This window comes from Rhipicephalus sanguineus, chromosome 3, assembly GCF_013339695.2.
Source record: "Rhipicephalus sanguineus isolate Rsan-2018 chromosome 3, BIME_Rsan_1.4, whole genome shotgun sequence".
Taxonomy (NCBI): domain Eukaryota; kingdom Metazoa; phylum Arthropoda; class Arachnida; order Ixodida; family Ixodidae; genus Rhipicephalus; species Rhipicephalus sanguineus.
The window spans coordinates 43,208,976-43,230,636 of NC_051178.1; the positions used below are offsets into that span (position 1 = coordinate 43,208,976).

The following is a 21,661-nucleotide window of genomic DNA, read 5'->3' on the forward strand; positions in this document are numbered from 1 at the left end:
AGCCATTCCATTATCTTCGCCACATGTCACCACATTTCTTTGTGCGTCCACCAAAACTTAGTAGTGAGTGGTCAGCAGACCGCTGTACAAGTCAACGAAGTAGTGGAGAAGCCAACTCTTTCCTCGTGTGTTGTGTTACGTACTTTTCGCGCGGCTCAAAGCGTGTTTCTCCGGGGGCCGGCGACCCGCACCCCTGCGGTCACGGCGCCGTCGACCTACGGGCACCACGGGGGGTGCTATGCGATCTCTGGGCGCAACGCTGAGAGGCGTCCACTCAAAAAGCTTGGCTCGCAGTCCACTTGCCAGCTCCTCTCTCTCCAACCCGAACTCGGGCCGCGGCGAACAGCTCCGGCTGGCGCAATCGGTGAGTCGCAAGTGTTGGCATGCAATTACGCTTGAACTGCCAGTTTCGTATACCTCGCGATTACTCCCCACCGAAAGAACGTTCATAATTGATGAATTTTTTCGCTATTCTTGATAAGTTCTTTGTTTGCTAGAGTGAAATTATGGATAAGTTTGGTACGGCAAGAGGAAACGGACGAAACTCGCTTAAAGCAACACGGGAATCACCAACATTGTTTTGCAAGAGATTGGATAATATGGTTTTGGCTAGCGTTATGCGGCCGTTTATTAGGCCCGCGATGAAGTGTAAGTGTCTGCAAAATGTTATGAAAATGATAAATATCGAGCGTGTACAACAGCGCAGTGCGTTAGCGTTAGCGAAGCACCGTGACGCTGTAGGGCGACATTGTTTGATGTTAAAATCAGTGCTTGAGAAAAAAAAATAATAATATCTGGGGTTTAACGTCCCAAAACCAAGATATGATTATGAGAGACGCCGTAGCGGAGGTTGAGAAAAAAAAGGCACAGAAAATAAACAAAGAGAAAATCATATTCAATTACGTCACTGATATCGTAAACATCAACAACGTGCACCTGTTTCGTCTTTGTCGTATTGCATGCCGGGGACGACGATCGTGTTAGCAGTACCAGTGGATGTATAAGCACTTCCTACCACTGGGACTGCAAATAAAGCCACCTTACTTTAGGACCACAAATAAGAAACTTGAATAATGGCAAGGTGCGTGTTTGGGCTAGTTGGTACTCCATTTGAACAGTTAAATAGCGCAAACTTCTTTTATTAACTTTTATTTCCTCTATCGAACTGGTGTTGTGCATTTAGAGAGATGAATCTTACCACTTATGGGTGAATGTGGTTACGTGGATGTGAAGCTGCGGAGGCGCGGTGTTACCCGTTATATTCATGCGTATGCTTTAATAAAGTTTAGTTGGACGTTAGCGCTTGTGTGTGCCGCATTCTCCTGTCTATCGTCCCTGAAGTTTGCGCTATTTAACTGTTCAAATTGATTAATGGATTCAAAAAGCCTAAAAAGCCTGTACCTCCGGTGGCATATACCAAGGTTCGGCATTGACGTGCATGCTTGATAATCTACTAAGGACGATTGATATGTCATGCAGACCAGTCGTGTAGCTAAAGTCATGAACTCTCACGTATAAAAACATCAAAGGCATAGAAACAGCGCATGTGCGAAAACGCAATTTTTCGCGGTAGAACGTACAGATGAAACTGTTGCGAAGAGGGTTTCTTGCGTTGAATATCCGAGATTTCTTTTCAAGAGAGATTATTGGTTGGCCAGAGCCCTGTGATACTATTTACTGGGCACATAAAATTGGCCTAAGTTGGCTACTGGGAGCGAGGAGTTACAGACTCGCCCGTTATAGGGCGGTCTTCGCTTCCGTGCTAAATGGGATAAGGCAGGGTTTTATGAAAACGCCACACGAAAGCCGTTTTGCTACAAACACGTGCATGCAAGGAGAGAAGCTTATCAAGAGCCAGCTAGGGGGCAGGGCAGAGGTATTAATAAGATTCAAAGATAACATCACCACAGCTTCTTATGTTAGCGATACATTAACACGGAACGAAAACCCCGATTCACTTTTCTTTTGTCCAACTAGTTGTCAAGAAGTTTTTTCTTATCTCAACTCAATAAAAAATAGCAAAACTAAAGATGGTGATGGAATCCAAATTGTTCCCGTGAAATATGTCCTTGATATTATAACTCCAGTCGTCACTCACATTTATAATATTATTTTGTCCAGTGGCGTTTTCCCTAAACTGATGCAAGTTGCACGTGTAGTGCCAATATACAAAAAAGGCGATAAGAACATTTGAAGCAATTACCGTCCCATATCTATCCTACCGATATTCTCAAAAGGTATAGAAAAACTAATGCACTTGCGTTTGACGTCGTATTTCAGTAAGCACAACCTTCTTTGTGACTTTCAACATGGGTTCAGGAAACATCGCTCAACAGAAACGGCGCTAACTACCGAAAAAGAAATTATCATAGAATCATTAAATAACAAGGAATTCATTATACGTGTATACATAGACTTTTCGAAAGCATTTGACCTCATTGATCATGCTATTCTTCTACTAAAGCTCCAGAAATATGGTGTCCGTGGAACAGCTCATGATTTCATTCATTCATACCTTACACACAGGGTACAATATGTGGATATCACCACTGCAAAATCTACCGAGCGGCCTGTTAAAAAAGGAGTCCCCCAAGGAAGCGTACTAGGGCTCTTATTGTTTTCTATATACGTTAACGACATCGTACATATAACAGATAAAGCACAGTTTGTCGCATACGCTGACGATACAACAGTATTTATTCCAGGAACAGTTGAAAGTGAGTTAGAAGGAACAACCAATCAAGTTTTAAAAGAGATAAAAACTTGGGCAGACATGAATCGCTTGATAATAGACTCAGGGAAAACAAAAGCAATATTGTATTGATCCAAAGGGAAAAAAATATCGAAACCATTGTTTGTTCATCTTGACAATGAGTTGATAGAGTTTGTAACCAATGTAAACACTATTGGTGTTATTTTTTTGGAACACTTGACTTGGAACGATCATACGGAATACATACGATCAAAAATGTCCAGCGTTGTTGGTGTCATAGCAAGAGTGTGACACATGCTCCCTGTTAAAGTTAAAATTCTTGTGTATAATTCTCTGGTGTCTTCTCATTTGGAGTATTGCAGTGTTGTGTGGTGTACCACTGGTATCACAAATCTAAAAAAGTTGCATATGCTCCAAAAGAGAGCTATCCGTTACATAGCAAATGTACCTTACCTTTATTCTACCGCTGTACTTCTTGCTAAATATGATATTATGCCTGTAGTTAGTTTATTTGACTACAGGTTAACACTGATGTACCGCTGTTTCCTGCGAATTAAAGAAAACTACATTATCACTTTAGCAAAGCTGAAAGAAAATAGGTCTACCAAGGATACCAGATTCAAGGAACGGTCGGCTGTACCCACCCCTAGGGCATACGGTTGCACGCAGTCATTGTGTTACACAGTGCCTAAACTATTCAATCTACTTTTAAATGATGACTTCGATCCTTCAGTAGCATCTAATAAAGATATCAAGCATTACTGTATGGGCAAGATCACCACAGAATTACATAGCACGTAGGAATGAACTTACGCTCTATTTTCATTTTTTTGTGATGTGTTAAACGATGTGTTTCCTATTTTTGCAATGTACCGATATATGTATCCATTCAGTTTCATGTCTGCGTCGAGTGTGTAATAATTCGTTGTTATTTTGTTAGCTAAAGTGTAGCTACTACTTCTTTTAACTATTGTATAAATGTCCACTTTGATTATCTATTGTATTTTAAGTGTTCGATTGCATTTATTTTTATGAATGTCCACTGCACTGCCATGTAATGGGGAGTCGGCACCCTTGTCAAGCCACCTGTGTGGCTTTTATTCCCGTCCCCTCCTTTTTTTGACAAAGGAAAATAAAGACTCAATCAATCAATCAATCAATCAATCAATCAATCAATCAATCAATCAATCAATCAATCAATCAATCAATAAATGAATGAATGAATCAATCAATCAATCAATCAGTCAATCAGTATTCCGGAATACACATATCGAAATCATGGGTTGGAAGCATAAAATACAGATACCGAGATATATTGGTGTTTGACGTAAAGAGATATTTCCGAAGTACTTTTGAAAAAAAAAACATGACGGTATACAAATACAGGCATACAGATACAACAATACAAATATTGGGATATTACTGTCCTATTTTGGTGATTCCGATGCTCCGCAAAGACATTTATTAGGTGCTAGATAATATTGTGATTATTTTTCCAGCGCATTGAAACTTGCAAGTCAAGCACACTGCTCGGATCACTAACGGAAACCAGTGCATTATAAAAAGTGTACATTAATTCTGTACACGAGCTCTGTTTTGCTAGAACGTTCTTGCGTTAATTAATTTAAGCAACAGCAGCTTCACAAGTAGGCTGTCATTTATTCATCGTCGGTTCGGCCTCCACACAAGACTCGTGCACTCGCAAAATGGCTTGCTGCCCGAAAAAAAATTACGGTTGAGGCACTGGTCCTTAAGAAAGTGACTTTCGCCAGCAGAGAATGACAATACCGCTACAGCAATTCTTTCGTCACTGGTGTCGGGCGCTTCACTGCATGAAAAATTCTGTGCGTGAGGGCGAGCCCTTCGCCACCCTCACTGTGTCGCCGACCGGCGGCGCGCCTTTGCTTGCCTTAGCACCAAACGTCTTCCTTTCCCTTTGGGAAACACGTCACCTCATTCCGACAAAAAAGTAACGAGGTACTCGTGTCCGGCACAGTGTCGCGATATAATCGATACATCATAAAAATATTTCACTACAGAGATACCAACGCATTTTTCAAATGTATCTCGACACAGAAATACAGATACTCAAAAGTATTCATACCATACTATCGCGATACTACCCAGCCCTGATACGGGGTATATAAAATACTTGGTTAAAAGATTGCCGAAATTTGTGATGAAAATCTAATGGCCAACGAAAGCGGCGGCTGTCGGACGCATTTCACGGTGTCGATCTTTTATTCCGAATTTGTTGACGTTTCACGCGGCGTCACACTGTATGTTTATCGGTATCCTCAGCCGGCAATTTTCCGTTACTTCTTTGAACTGGATCGCGTTAAAGAGCTCGTTTCGCAGAAATCCCGGTTTCGGCGTCGGTGTCGGTGTGCCTCGTTGGTTGTGAGCGAAAAATCATCATCTTGTCTGTGACTGAAAAATCGAGAAAGATGCAAACAAAAATCTTCCGCTTCGAGTTCGAATCGAGCCCGGGCCGTCTGCGTGCCAACCAGGTGCTCTACAATACAGCAGCGCTATTTCTTGAAGCTGCTTCGAAAAAAACACTATGTGAATGTTGGAGTCTCCTGAACGCATGTAATATTGCGTGGCAGAAGCGTAGAATCGCGCCCGGCGTCAAAACACGTGAATTTCACAACGAGTCGATGTTTTAAAGGCCCACCCATTACAAAGCGCTCAAACATATTTAATCATCATCATCAGGAAAAGCATCAACACAGTGAACAGCTGCGAAGGATGTGTTGCCTTACGGGTGCGTAGTGGGCCCTTCGCTCATTCGCAGTGAGAATAATTATGGCGTAGTGGGCACTTAACAACTGTACTTGCAGTAGGCATTCTAGAATAGTTTAAACGGCCAATGTTACGGGCACAATCGTTCGTTTCCTTACGGCAGAGCTGGAGCATGCACCGAGAACCGAAGCGAGGCTAGCAATTGAGAAGACGATGCCCACGGGGCCCAATTACACTATCGCGTTGTACTCTTGAAGGCGAAGGTCAAGCGTCCTTCAAGTTTTTTCTTAATCAAGTACGTTCATTGGTCAGGGCCAGGACAAACGTGAGCCTTCTTTTCAACGCAATAGCGTTAAAGAGCTCGTTTCGCAGAAATTCCAGTGTCGGCGTCGGTGTCGGCGTCGTTGCCTGTGAGCGAAACATCTTGTCCGGGACCACAAAAATCGAGAAATTTGTAAATAAAATAAATAATGAAAATGTTAGATTCCAGCCAAAAACGCCTGCTTGCCAAGCCCAGGTCCGTCTGCTTGGCAAGCAGGTGTTCTACCTCAGAGCCGCGCTTTTGCTTGGAACTGCTTCGGGAAAAAAAGCAGTATATGAATGTCAAAGGAGTCTCCTTAACGCATATAATATTGCGGGGTAGAAGCCCGAAGTTGGCGTCACGTGCTACGTGACACCAAAAGGCAGAAACTGAGTGTTCGACACTCGCCGCCACGGTTGCGATCGGTTCTGACACTCTTAGGTTTAAAATGCACATATATACCCTATAAAGTGGACGGGGGGAATGACCGCCGCTGTAGCTCAGTGGTAGAGCAAGGGACGCGTTATTCGAAGGTTGCAGGTTCGGTCCCCGCCGGCGGCAAGTTATCTTTTCGTCCACTTTTCTTTCTTCACATTTATATCTCAATTATTACAAGTAATATCTCCTATACTTTTCTTGGCATTATTGTCTGTTTGTTTTCATTAATATTGTGCCTAACAAAGAAAAACGAGCCCTTAAAAGCCATCTTCTTTCCTTAACAAATAAGGGATATATAAAAATACCCTAACGAGAGCCATATGACGGTAAATCATGTCGTTGATTGTTCGCACTTCAGGTTAACCACTTCTTTGTAAATATTTCGTTCCACTTACGTGAAACACCCTGTATAAACACGATACAGGCGGTACCCCTAAAAGCTATGGCAATAGAGCATGATGTATTGTCAACTTAGATGTTACGGTCAGACAACAGAAAATGCGGTGCCTATGGAAAATAGCATAAAAGGTCTAGTGGGTACGCTGGTGAGAAAATCGGAGTACTTGGTACTATGTTTCTCAAATGCCCTTCCTAGAATCTTTAAGATTATTTCTTATAATTCGCATTATTATAATGAAAACACAAATTCGGTATTTTACTAAATCGTAAGCAGAATTTTTGTTACACACTTCTCTAGGCACGCTCACATTACTTTACTTTTGTCCTCAACATCGCCATGACATAACAGTGAACTGAAATGGAATGTAGATATGGAAATAGTAGAAATGACGCAGAGCGTTAAAAAATAAGAATAAAGCAGAGACGAAATTTAGGAGCAGGTTACAAAATACATATTACAGTAGACAAATGAGCAAAACCTATGCAGATGGCCAGGTAATGTGTGGGATGCAAACGGAGGAGAGCGTAGACAGCACTTGGCCTAACAATCATGTTATCAATAAAAGGACATCTCGAATAATTTAGCAGGAAGAACAAATTTATTTTCCTCTTTGGCTGCAAAGGGCGCAAGTCTTCTTGAGTCGAACATGGAAGGCCACTTTGTCATTCTTGAGCAGTCTATGTTTGCAGAGAAGGTGCTGACAGACAGCCGTTCGTAAGAACTTCAAGGATGTACGTGCTAAGGCCAAAGCGCGAGTGCTTGAGATGTGGAATCAGTGCAACTTGGGAGGCTTAGCCGCTACTGTCAAGAAAGAAACCGTACTCACTTTGAATCTGTTTTTTGCGGCCAAGACGCACAAGCCGGGGATCCCCTTTCGCTCTATTGTTTCGGGGCACTTGGCAAAAAGCGGTCTACAATTTCCTACAAAAGCATCTGGAACCTTTAGCCATGCCTGATCCGTACTTCATACGTAACTCTGATTAAATCACTCATTTTGTATCTATCGCTGATTGCATGAATTGCTCCGGAATAAGCATAGATATACAAAACCTGTTTTACTCCATTCCGCATGACCTTTTCATGAAGCGGGTTAAAGACTGCATTACCAGGTGATAACGACAAGATTGTTTTTAGAAACGGTTGTGCAATCATGGTAGACGCCTTTCTGGAGTTGCTCACTTTTTACATTCGTGGCATTTCGGAACAAACTATATGTTCAGAAATCGGGGGTATGCATTGGGTCCAAGGTTGCCCCCGTCCTCAGCAACATATTTTTGAGCAGGAGGGACCGTGATCTGTTGCTATAGTTGCAGGGAGTTGCCATTAAGGTATTTCGCCATGTGCACAATTTTTCGGTACTAGGGAACAATGTACAAATGGAAACGTTCGTATGTGTTATTTTAGCAGCCTTTAATGCGAGAGGCGGAGGTTTGAGTTTCACTTCCGAGATACCGGTTGAAAGCACCCTAGAGATTCTAGACCTTACCATGAGTTTTTCAGCTGATCATACATGTTGGAAGTATGCCCCTCGATATAGCAAGGCCCTCTTGAGTTTCCGATCCTTCCACTCGAAGATAATTAAAAACGGAATAGCCCTCTACTGTCTCAAATCAGCTGTTACCATGTCGTGCGATTATTTGGTAAAAGACAGCTTTAATGAGCAGGTAGTACGGCTGAAAGATGCTGGCTACCTCGAGCCGTACTACAGGCCCTTCGCAAGCGCCTAATCAAGCATGTCAAAGGGTGCCAACTTCGCCACCAGGAACATGAACGAAGCAGATTGGCGGTAATACCGTATGTCCATGTTATATCGGATGGAATAAAAAAGGCTACCCATAGGTACGGGCTAAACGTTGTTTTTTGAGCCAAACATTGGCCGCGTGTCTGCGTGCTACGCTGCAAATCCCGCCGAAAGGCGATAGACGAGCGCTGCGTGAGATGTCAGCGCCATTTGGCATAGGTCCGCAAACATCCGCTTGTACAGAGGGTTTCCTTCTTCCGTGGCAGAGGGCGTTCGTCGCCGTCTTGTATTTTCAGCGCAGCTTAAGAAACTAGGGTCTTTAGAATTACGTATCTATGTATTTTCTGCTAAAAGAACACACTACCTAATACTTACGTAGTGATGTTGCGCATCAGTTATGCGTAATGTTTGCTTTTTGATTGACAATGTACACAAGTATGAACCTACATACCAGTTCAAGAGGGCTGGCCTTGGGCATGTGGTTCAACTTTTGCCGGGTGGCTGAAACGGGTGACAGACAGACCAAAATTTCGGCGTTTAAGTTCCCCAAGAAAGACTACCGTCTTTAAAACAAACTGGGCAGGTTGTGTTCCATTGTTGGAAATACGCTGGAGGCCGAGTGGGTACTCGTACTTGTAACGTTAGCCACAAAATTAGCTTTGTTTCATGTGCGTCGAACCTTGTTTACTGTATTCCGTTAACCTGTGGACGAGTGTATGTGGGGCAGACGGGTCACTGCCTAAGTATACGCTTAAAGGAGCACCTTTCGTCTCTGAACGGAAGGCCACTCACGCATTTAGCTCTGCATTGTGCGCAGTGTGGCTGCGGAGCGCGCTTTTCTGATACGGTCGCTCTGTTTAAACACCGTGATCGCCCCACACGAGAACTTGCAGAGGCATTTCACATTCACATCAGGGGGTGATCTTGTATCAGTCACTCGTCATTAACGATTTCCAGCCAACAAGTGTCGCTCCTAAAGGAAATGGGTTTGTAAGTAGATACGGTGTGATAGTGCATGGTATTACACCTAGGACGGTACGCATGTGCAGCGGGTTACGTGCTCCGGTTTGGTATATATGTTTGATCTTGCCTAATAAAACTTTCATTTGGTAGTAGCGCTGGTGTCGTTCCCACCCTCTTTGTCTCTGTCAAACTTCCCACTTGTACAAACACTGCTTCCGAGTAAACAAGGGCTTACTCGATGGAAATGTTCCTCTTAGTACTCCTACTTTATATGGAAATATTCTACCGAATAGTATTTAACATAAAAAATAGCCCTATACACCAGCAATAGTATGAGCGTTTTACTCACATAGAATACAAGCATACTCCTGTTCTTTTCTTTTTGCATGTGAAATTGAAGAAGCCTATTTGATTGACAAATCGACTGACACATGTGTCCCGAAACCCTCGGTCACTTGCCCAGAAACGTTATATAGGCAATAAATGTTTTTGACTACTACTAACTTCGGTCACGTTACTTGCCGCGGACTTAGACTTCCTGGAAGCGCGTCATTGAGATAATCTTTGCCCGCTCATGGCCTTGTTAGCACGTGCTATTCTAACCACACACACACACACACACACACACACACACACACACACACACACATATATATATATATATATATATATATATATATATACATATCTATATATATATATATATATATATTGTCAAGGTGTTTAATAGACAGCACTCAACGACAATGAGTAATGGCGGCAGTCACGGCAAGGCACGAACTCCCTGCGCGAGCGGCGTTCTTTTTCAAGCAACCAAAGAGGACGACCCACTAGAAGGCGCTGGAGAGGGTAACCCATTACCATGTCCCAAGGCTTCTCTACAATTACCCCGGGTACGAAAAGGGAGCCGTCCGGCGACCTAACAGCTCGTCACTATGAGTGGGTCATAGTAGGCCTTGAGGCGCTCCACGTTGACAATGTCGCGCCCTCGACGGCGCATGTCCGAAGCTGGTTCGATGGGTTCGATCAAGTAGTTGACCGGGGATGTGCGCTCGACGACCCGGTATGGGCCTTCGTATTTCGGCAGCAGTTTTGAAGAAAGACCACTTGCAGTGGTAGGAACCGAGAGCCATGCGAGCGCTCCAGGGAGGAACGTGGGTTCAGAAGTGGTGGTGCCATCGCGAATGCTCTTTTGCAGTTCTTGTTCCTGCGTCGTAAATGTCTTGGCAAGCTCGCGACACTCTTCAGCGAGCCTGGCTGTGTCAGAAATAGGCGCACACTCAGATGGATCCGGCTTGTACGGAAGTATCGTGTCGATGGTGTGCGACGGGTGCCTTCCGTACAGTAAGAAGAACGGTGAAAAACCAGTAGTGCTCTGAGGGGCGGTGTTATAGGCGTAGGTGACGAAGGGCAAAATGGCATCCCAATTGGTGTGATCAGCGGCGACGTACATTGACAGCATGTCGCCGAGCGTGCGGTTAAAGCGTTCGGTTAGGCCATTCGTCTGCGGGTGGTAAGCAGTAGTTTTGCGGTGAACAGCATGGCACTCTTTCAGAATGGCTTCCACGACTTCCGATAAGAAGACACGGCCTCGATCGCTGAGAAGCTCTTGGGGTGGACCGTGACGCAGTATGAATCGGTGTAGTAGGAAGGAGGCAACATCGCGCGCTGTAGCCGCCGGGAGGGCGGCGGTTTCGGCGTATCGCGTTAGATGGTCAACAGCGACGATGGCCCAGCGGTTACCAGCCGAAGTCAGAGGAAGTGGTCCGTACAAATCGATGCCCACGCGCCCGAACGGACGGTTAGGGCAAGGTAATGGTTGTAGACCTGCTGGCGACACGTGAGTTGCAGGTTTTCGGCGTTGGCAATCGAGGCAGGAGCGAACGAACTTCTGCACGTAGCGGTACATCCCACGCCAGAAGTATCGTTGTCGAATGCGGTGGTAAGTTTTGGATACCCCAGAGTGCGCGCATTGCGGGTCGGAGTGGAAGGCTTCGCATATTTCAGAACGCAGACTGCGGGGTATCACTAGTAGCCACTGGCGGCCGTCGGCGTTGTAATTGCGTCGGTGCAGGAGGTCGTCACGAACGGCGAAATGGTGGGCTTGACGACGCAACGCGCGAGTGGATGGTGTTGCCGTCGGATCAGTGAGCAAGTCGATCAGCGAGGTGATCCATTTATCCTTGCGCTGTTCGGTAGCGATGGTGTGAACGCTGATTGAAGCAACAGCTATGTGAGATACTGAGCAGAGGGCATTGTCGTCAGGCAAGGGAGAGCGCGAGAGGGCGTCGGCGTCAGCATGCTGGCGTCCGTTGCGGTACAGCACGCGGATGTCGTAGTCCTGCAGGCGAAGTGCCCAGCGGGCGAGGCGGCCTGAGGGATCCTTCAATGACGACAGCCAGCATAGTGCATGATGGTCGGTGACGACATCAAATGGGCGACCGTACAAATAAGGTCGAAACTTTGTAAGGGCCCATATGATCGCTAGGCATTCCTTTTCGGTGACTGAGTAATTAGTCTCGGCTCTGGTAAGCGTACGGCTTGCGTACGCCACGACATATTCGGGGAACCCTGGTTTGCGTTGCGCAAGGACAGCGCCGAGGCCTACACCGCTGGCGTCCGTGTGTACCTCCGTTGGGGCCGTAGGGTCGTAGTGGCGTAGTTTGGGAGGAGACGTCAACAAATGACGGAGCTTTGCGAACGCGTCGTCACACTCGGACGACCACGAATTTAGGGGTCCGTTGCTTCCAAGGAGCTTCGTCAGCGGCGATATGATGGTGGCAAAGTTTCGTATGAAGCGTCGAAAGTATGAACACAGTCCGACGAAACTGCGCAGTTCTTTGACGGACGTAGGTTTGGGAAATTCGGCCACGGCCCGAAGCTTGGCCGGATCGGGAAGGATTCCGTCTTTGGACACGACGTAGCCGAGGATTGTCAGCTGCCGTGCCGCAAATCGGCACTTCTTCAGATTCAGTTGGAGGCCGGCGTTGCTCAAACGTGTCAAAACATGCCGCAGACGTTGGAGATGCGTGGAGAAGTCCGGAGCGAAGACGACGACGTCGTCCAGGTAACACAGGCACGTGTGCCATTTCAAGTTACGCAGAACGGTGTCCATCATGCGCTCGAAGGTCGCGGGCGCATTACACAGACCGAACGGCATGACGTTGAACTCGTACAAGCCGTCGGGCGTGACAAAGGCTGTCTTTGGTCGAGCATCATCAGCCATGGGTACTTGCCAGTACCCCGAGCGCAAATCGAGAGATGAAAAGAATTCTGCTCCTTGGAGGCTGTCAATCGCGTCGTCGATTCGCGGCAGTGGATAAACATCCTTGCGGGTGACCTTGTTGAGCCACCGGTAGTCCACACAGAACCGCACAGAACCGTCCTTCTTCGCCACGAGAACAACAGGAGACGCCCATGGGCTGTCGGAGGGCCGAATTACGTCACGTCGAAGCATATCGTCCACTTGCTCGTTAATTACTCGGCGTTCTGTGGGAGACACGCGATATGGACGTTGCCGCAGTGGTGGTTGGGCGCCAGTGTCGATGCGATGCGTAACAGCGGACGTGCGGCCGAGGGATGTTTGCCCGACATCGAAAGAATGACGAAATTCATCCAACAAGCACAGAAGCTGCGAACGCTGGATCGACGTAAGGTTGCCAGCAATGGAGGGACCAAATACATCAGTAGGTGACGAATCAGACTTGGAAACAGCACTGATGGTGCGGGAACTGGTACCGTGCGAGTCATCGGATGCGTCCAGAACTTGTGCGTCTTCAACGGTTTCCAGTTTGCCGAGACATTCCCCTCGAACCAACGTAACAATGCACGGGGATGGGTTGGTAACAAAAATAGCGGTGCTGCCCTGAGTGACTCGCACGGTCGCGAAAGGTACCAGCAACCCTTTCCTAGTGCAGACGCGTGCAGATGGCGAAAGGAGTGCAATGGTGTCGGAGAGACCGGCGCAGTACACCGACACAGCCGTTGACGAGTTTGGAGGCACTTTCGTATCGTCTTTGACGAGGATCTTGCTCACTGCCGGTGGACTGTCTGTCGGCGTCAAATGTGAGAACGGTGAGAGTTCGATTTCGGCTGGTGCGCAACGAATTACGGCGTCGTGGCGGGAGAGGAAATCCCACCCCAGGATGACGTCGTGAGAGCATGCCGCAATTATGATGAACTCGACGTCGTACATAACGTCCTGAATGACGACGCGAGCAGTGCATACAGCTGTAGGATGAATACTCTGGGAGCTCGCGGTACGGAGGGACATCCCAGAAAGTGGCGTCATCACTTTTCGAAGTAAGCGGCAAAGTTTTGCGTCCATAACGGATACAGCGGCTCCAGTATCGATAAGGGCCGATGCGCGAACACCGTCCACAAGCACGTCTATTACATTCCATGGACTTCGCTGAGGGCTTTCACAGTTCGATAGCGTCGCAGCCCTTGCCTCCTGGACTGCGACGACTAGTTTTCCTGCTCTCGTGCGACCGAACGTGGCCGCATGGGTGACAGTGATCGACGTCGTGGAGACGGAGAGCGGCGAGTAGCTGGAGGTGGGCGTGACGTCGGCGACATAGGGGGAGGTGGGTCGTAGAATGCACGGCTTGACTGGCTGGTGATAGGTGACGCGACTCGAGGCGGCTGCACGCGTTGACAATAACGGGCCACGTGACCGGCGTAACCGCAAGCAAAGCAGATGGGCCGGTTGTCGGTGGTGCGCCATCGGTTCGCCGGGGTAGGTCCCGCCCATGTCGCAGGACGTGATTGACGGGTCGGCTGCTGAAATGACTGCATGGTGGGTTGCAGTCGGGGCCGAGGGATGGCGTCAGCATATGTAGCCGGCACACCCGCCTCAAAGAACGGAGGTCTAGCGGCGGCTTCGGCGTAACTCATTGGGGCAGCCGCAGGAATTACATGGGGCGTCCTAGCGACAACTGGAGGGTAACTCTGGGGCGCAGGAGCCGGAGGTTGCGGGTGGTACTCAGGCATGACCTCCGCAATTTTCTGCTCAATCGCTCGGCGGAGAGGAGGAAGAAGGGTGGTCGACAACTGTTGAACGTGCGGCGGGTGGGCAAAGGCGAGGAGGGAGACCTGGCGTGCAATTTCCTCGCGCACGAATGACTTGACTTCTGCCAGGAACGCGGCCTGGTCAGATATTGCCGCCAAGCCAGCAAGCTCTGCGTCGCGTGATGGGGAGCGACGGGTCATCGAACGCTGCCGGCGGAGCTCCTCGTAGCTCTGGCACAGTGTTATGACCTCGGCCACTGTGCCAGGGTTTTTGGCGAGCAGCATGGTGAAGGCATCGTCGTCAATGCCTTTCATTACGTTCCGGATCTTGTCAGACTCAGACATGGTTGCGTTGGCCTTCTTACACAAGTCGAGGACGTCTTCGATATAACTTGTGAAAGACTCACCGGCCTGCTGAGATCGTTCACGTAAGCGCTGTTCGGCTTGCAGCTTACGAACTGCTGGGCGGCCAAAAACGCTGATGACGGCGGTCTTGAAATCGGACCAAGTCGCAAAATCAGACACGTGGTTGTTGTACCACAAGCTTGCTACGCCCGCGAGGTAGAACACCAAGTTGCTTAATTTGCCTTCTTCGTCCCATTTGTTGGGGATGCTGACGCGCTCGTAAATTGCGAGCCAGTCCTCCACGTCGGTGCTATCGGCGCCAGTGAAGATAGGTGGATCGCGTATACGGGGGACACCGGGACATGTGCTCGTTGCGAGAGGAGGCGTTTGCTGGGCGGCGTCTTGAGGCATGGTAGATGGCAGGGTACGGGATCGGAGCTCCAGGGGCATTGAATGGGAGCAGAGCACTCTCCACCAAATTGTCAAGGTGTTTAATAGACAGCACTCAACGACAATGAGTAATGGCGACAGTCACGGCAAGGCACGAACTCCCTGCGCGAGCGGCGTTCTTTTTCAAGCAACCAAAGAGGACGACCCACTAGAAGGCGCTGGAGAGGGTAACCCATTACCATGTCCCAAGGCTTCTCTACAATATATATACATATATATATATATATATATATATATATATATATATATATATATATATATATATATATATTTGCTGTCTCAAAAAATTCTGAGTTGATAGTAGCGCTGGTGTCGTTCCCTCCCTGTTTGTCACTGTCAAAGATTGCGCTTGACGTTTCTAAGATGTACAGGAAGAACAAATATACAGTACGGCAAAATATCTTCTCTTACGTAAATGCTTGTTCTCTTGCATCCAGTATCGGCATCTGTGGTGCGGCGGTTGTGAGAATATCATTTGCATGTAAGTGGATTTCATCGAATGCAAGCGAAGCTTACATCCACGAGATCTTTCAAGTCGCTGATGTGCGAAAGGAGCGAGACGCAAAACAACCCCATTCTTGCATTCTTGAGATTGTAACGAAGCACCACGCGAGACAAACTTCGATAACGACACTGTAGCAGCGTCATAATTTGAGCGGAAGGCACCACACGCAGTACAAAACAAAGTGCCGTCGCTACGAACAAATGTCATCACAACGACATACCTAAAAGAAATAAAACATCGACAAAACAAAAGGTCGCGTGCGCGTACACACGTTCGTTCGCTTGGTTTTGCCTAGATGGCTCGAGAGCCATCACGTGAACCTGCTCCACCAATGCGGACGCGTATACGTAATCATGTGTGCTCCCTGGATCACTCTCACAGAAAGGTAAAATATTGTCGCTGTTGTTTAGTTTCTTTCTGTGTTCTCACTGGCAGCAGTATCAGCTTAAGACGCGGAGTTCAGCCAGCGTTTGGATCGCGCGGTGGTGTTTCTACAGCAGTATCTTGTATCTTAAGATATACTATACATTGCTGAATGTATGGCAAATACAGATACAGATACTCGTTTTGCGAGACGTATTGCAATAGAGATACAAGATACGCAAAGAGTATCTAAGGTAGTATACAGGATACATTTATCTTGCATACTGCCCAGCACTGCCCCGGATTCCATTAGCAATCAAGCGCTTATAGATGTTGTTGGAACAGGGGTAAAGTGCCCCAGACTGGCAGGCCGACGTTACGATAGGCGGATCTATCTTTGTCAATGGCCACTTGTCGCCGTGGTTGAGTTAGTGTTATAAGGATTAGTCGTTGATGTGACACCTCGTGGTGTCGCTTGCGGTACTTGTTGTCTAGAGAAGAAGATACTCGAATGGAAATGAGCATAGCCGTTTCGCGCCTGGCCGCAGTATACAGTAGGTGAGCAAATGTTTCAATGATACACATTACACCATTTCCCTCTAAAGCGGACCATGAGGCAATGCGAAGCCGGAGCACTTGCACGATCGCGTTCCGTTGGCGTTCGTTGGGCATGCTACCGACCTCGCGTTGTGGAACGCGAAGAGGAACGCTACGCGCGTTTTGTCTTCCCTCTAGCCTGGCCGTTTTTTTCTCACAGAGCGAGCGGGGAACTCGGTCGACAGGCGTGCGAGAGGAGGGCAGCGTAGGAGAGGAGAGAGATGGGGAGGGAACGCGCATGATCTAGCGCTCATCGCGGCGTGGCGCAGGAGAGTATTTCGGCATGTCTAGCCGCGTTTCAGAAGAAGAGTGGATAGGGGGAGGGGAGAGGGAAAGTGGAGAGGGAGAGGGGGAAAGGGGAAGTGGAGAGGAAGAGTGGAGAGGAGGTGTGTGCAGAGGGTATGCGCATACGAAGTAATGGTGGTAGCGCCGCACACGACCACCACTACCACCACCGGTGTGAACTCCGCTTTAAGATGCTTCGCATCTAAAAAAAGGGGAGATCACTCGCATTATGGCGATAAATTTCATGCGAAGCAGTCAGCGAGTAGCCGCATACGTAGGGGATTTTTTTCCTTGAGTGTAGTGCCACGTGGTGGATCGACGTTATTGTGTAAGTTCAGTAGTTCTGCACAATCGTGCGCTTATCAGGTAGAGCAGGTACACTGGTGTGAGGGCAACTCATGATCAGTCGTAACGGCGGCACTCACGTTATAACAAAGACGTCAGTTTTATGGCCACGAGGTGCACGATACGGTGTGACGATGTTCCTATCCTAAGTAGCGGCCGAAGGCGTATTCGCGAAACGATTGACTAAGCCTTGGGCGTAGTCGTTGCTGAACATATGTAATGCTCACTACAGTAATAGAGAAGTGGAAAGCAAATAGTGCAACCACAAGAGCGGAAGCACAAGAGTGTAACCGTGATTTTTATTCTTTGCTACCGTATTCCACCCATCGACAACGCAGCCGACTCCGCATTCCCTGCGACAAAGGCTCCTTCATGCTATCCCGTTAAGATTTCCAATGTCTCGGCGGCGCATACTCGCCAACCACGAGCTGCGATATGCCGGCATGTGCCACTCGTGACCACGCGCCATGCATCACAGGACACGTTAGTTTTGGAGGACGTATGGCACGTGGTAAAGTTGTCTGCGGAGCGGGGGGTCGCAGGTTCGAATCACCCGTGGCGCGCTTGGGAAAATTTTCTTCGCATGTATTATTCTCCGTGGTATATATATATATATCGGCGACGGCAAAAACCCGCCGCCAGTCTCCATATAATTTCTGTCGCAATAAAATGTTTTTTTTTGTATCTAGAAACAGGATAATGTGGGAACCTTATTTGAAAAATATCCAGTTTTCTTGGAGTCTATGTTGTAATAAACTTCCTCAGTAACTTGCCATTTCATGTGCACTGCTCATAGACGTTTGCACGTGTCACTTGCAGGCTAGACATGTTCTTCACCCGCGCTGGCCGCGATAGCCCGTCCAGCTGTGACAACGGCTGCAGATCGGCTTCCATAGCGGTGCGCGTCCTCGTGGCTGTGGTGGCCGTGATGGCTCTACGAGCAGACTGCGCCATGGGTCCCGAGGAGAGTTGCCAGCTGCGGCCCGTCATACACGTGCTCAAGCAGCCAGGCTGCCAGCCCAAGCCCATACCGTCATTCGCCTGCCAGGGGTCATGTTCTTCATACGTCCAGGTACACGTAAGCCGTGTTTTACATAGTAATCACAACGCTTCTTTCTTCTTGGCACCTGTATGGAGCGCTCAAATCTGAATTGTGTGCTTTTCGACGGAGCTAAATGTGTCAACGTATCTTCGTGTTCATGGAATCAACATTCTCACAAGTTTTGAGGAAATGTGGCTGGGAGGACTCGTCCTGTATCATTTCCCACCTCGTGGACAGTGGTCGCCGCGGCGACGGATCTTGACGTTCCGGTTCGCGAAGTGGACCTGTTTTGAATTACGAGTGCGCTTTACACGGAAGCAGAAATTCCAGCGATCCCGCTAGCGGCAATGCGCATCTAATTTCGAACAATATTGCATTTTGCAAGAAGAAACAGCGCTAGAACAAGGACGAAGACGAGAGGAGACAAACACGGCGCTGCAGTATGTACCAACCAGCGCATTTCAAGACGTTAACACAATATTGCATTTCACGTTGGCCTCTGTGTAAATTCCTGAATTCCTGAATTAGTTCCTTAACCGTAAATTCATGAAGGGAATCTTCAGAAGTACGCTAATTACGAGCGTTTATTCACAAATGTACTTTATGTAGATGTCGCAAAATGATAGCAAAATGAGAACGCAATATACAGCAGAATGTTAACGTGGCCACAACAATCAACGTGAGACAAGCTTAGAGAACACAATCACGTGCAATAATCACGTGCTCCATGAAGAGCCATCACTTGAGCTATATACAAAGCGGTACAGTAAAGGTTGCGTACTACCCAAAATGCCCACAGGCACAAAGCGCACATGAAACCTGCATACGGGAAGGAGTGTTCTCGCTGCACCCGAAGCAATATTTGCAAATGAAGACATAAACGTGTAACAAACAAAAATAACTGATAATTTATCAGATATTTTGTTGTGAAACGTGCGAACATTCATGTGCTATATATACACACACTCACTCACACACACTCACTCACACACACACGCGCGCGCACACACACACACACACACACACACACACACACACACACACACACACACACACACACACACACACACACACACACACACACACACACACACATATATATGTGTGTGTGTGTGTGTGTGTGTGTGTGTGTGTGTGTGTGTGTGTGTGTGTGTGTGTGTGTGTGTGTGTGTGTGTGTGTGTGTGTGTTTTCTTTAGAGAACGCCGTTGTTTTAAAAAAATTATATGACAATCATGGATCCCGTCTTTTCGCACATGAACTCTATGCCGAGGCGGAAATACTTTCCCGCAGCTAAAATGACATTGACGCGACTAATTAACAAAAACTGCTTCATTAAATTTTCAATTATTGATTTTAGTGTAGTTGTTTATAGTAGGAAGCTGTAGCGCGAGACAATTTATGGCATGCCCCTTATTTAGAAATAGCAAAAGTTGCACGTAGTTCGAGGTATTCATCATCGAATTTCAAGAGTGTGTAAGCACGACAGACAAGGACGTAGAAGGAAAGCCAGAAGGACACAGCGCTATCGGGTTTCTTCTACGTCCTTGTCTGGTTGCGCTTACTCACTTTTCATCGATGCAAACCAACAAGCCGCCAACGTGTTTAAGCGAATTTCAAGGGCGAAATCGAAACTGATGGCGCTCGGCGCGCACGAAGCGCGGCAGAACACCGGAAGGACACATTGAGTTGAGTTGAGTTTTTTTACGACATGCAGTTTTACAGTGACTGGGACAGGGAGAAAAAGGCTGCATGAAAACATGTGACAGGGAAGCGACGAAGATTGAATGAATTAGCGCCGAAGCAGAATCTGGTCAGAAAAATCGGCAAATATTCTGGAATACACAAGTACACGGCTTAATGTTTGCGTGCGATGGGTGGTGCTTATCTGTTTCTTTTTGAAATTATAAGCAGGCGGGAAAAACTATAACATTACTTCATTTGGGTCTAGTTCGTAGATATTCCTGAGGTAAAAACAGTAAAAATTCGGCGGATCCCACGCATTACGATAATCGGTTTCATGCGAAGCAGTCAGGGCGTAGCTGTCGATGCTGCATTTTTTTTTGGCTTTGAGCCAAGCGTTGATAGTTGGATCGACGTATTTTCCTAAATGGAGTAGTGGGCACATCGTGGGCTTACCAGGCTCGTCGGCTACAGTGGCGCTTGAAAAGGGCCCCTCACCAGGCCACATAGCAAATTTTAGTTAGACGCTGGAAGTTGTGTGCCGAATGAAGAGCAGTATGCCGCAAGAATGTTTCAAATCGGTTCATTACGAGCTGAGAAAAACAATAATTTGTAGCGGCGCGAAACCATGATGCGAGGAGGCGAGTTTCAAACCCTTGCCACTCGCCCCGTGTAGCGTTCGCAAGCAAAATTCCTTCCCTGCCCTCTTCACTTGACACATACGTCATGCGTCATGACGTCATGCGGATGCATGGTCACGCATGGTCAACACGTCATGCGGATGCATGGTCACGCGCGCATGACGTGCCCGAGCCAGCCCGAGCACGCGAGCGGCGTTGCACGGCCGCGACCTTTTCTTTATGTAGCGGCCGTGGGCGTTTTGTCGGCGTTCTCTGTGGTGTACTGCCTGTTTCTACGGGACGGGCATGAGAGTTGAGACATTTGTACTGGCACGAGAGGGGCGGTATCATGAGCCAGTGCCGCATTAACGTTTACGTGGACGCGGTAGAATAAATGAGCATAATGAGTACTCGAACGCGCCAGGACGTTACTTTCGTTTCCAGGGCTGGCGTCTGCTCGATGCGCTAACCGCGGGGACACGAACGCATGGGAAAGGGAGGCACATTAGCCCCGCATCTCGCTGCAATTCACGAAAAAAAAATGAAAAAGGCGCACACATTCCCTTTGTGTCTCTCATTATTTCTCTCAAGTTTTATTATTCTATTCAAACAACAAATTACACAAACTACACATGTCGTGTCAAATAATTATCGCAGTGTCACGTGCTACTGTAGGCGACGTCAGAGCACAGTCGTCTACGTAGAGGAGCGACGTCACAGCACTACCATCTACGTAGGGCCATTTTCTCATGTACAGTGCCGTCCACTCTTAGGGTGAACACGGCTCAGCGTGGCCGCGCTCTGCGGAGCGCCAGTGCATCCAGCCAACGCCGGTGCTGGCACGCCCGTGATCGCTTCCCTGTAGTACAGCAAGAGGAGCACGTTCCCAAGCGTCTGCGCCGTTTCGTTTCGATGCGCAGAGCGCGGCCATGCTGATCCGTGTTCACCCTAAGAGTGGACGACACTGTACGTCATCCCCTCATTCTCTAAAGCGCGCGCCCGCGAGAGGAAGGGCAAGCAGCGTTCACCTTGAAATTTGACCTATTTCCGCGGCGCGTAGCGTTGCAAATTTTGGCAGAGGGGATCGTGAACGCCCAGTGTATGCATTGCGCTCGTT

The 21,661-nt window shown here is 47.8% G+C and overlaps 1 protein-coding gene across 1 annotated transcript in view; it reads left to right on the plus strand.

Moving 5' to 3' along the window:
- Positions 1-282: 282 nt before the first annotated feature.
- The window catches only part of LOC119384896 (bursicon), a 33,651-nt gene continuing 12,272 nt past the window's right edge, over positions 283-21,661 (plus strand). Inside the window, exons 1-2 of the mRNA XM_037652539.2 lie at positions 283-364; positions 18,021-18,273. Of these exons, the coding sequence (XP_037508467.1) occupies positions 18,028-18,273 (246 nt within the window). The 5' untranslated portion in view covers positions 283-364; positions 18,021-18,027. The remainder of the gene's footprint in view (positions 365-18,020; positions 18,274-21,661) is intronic.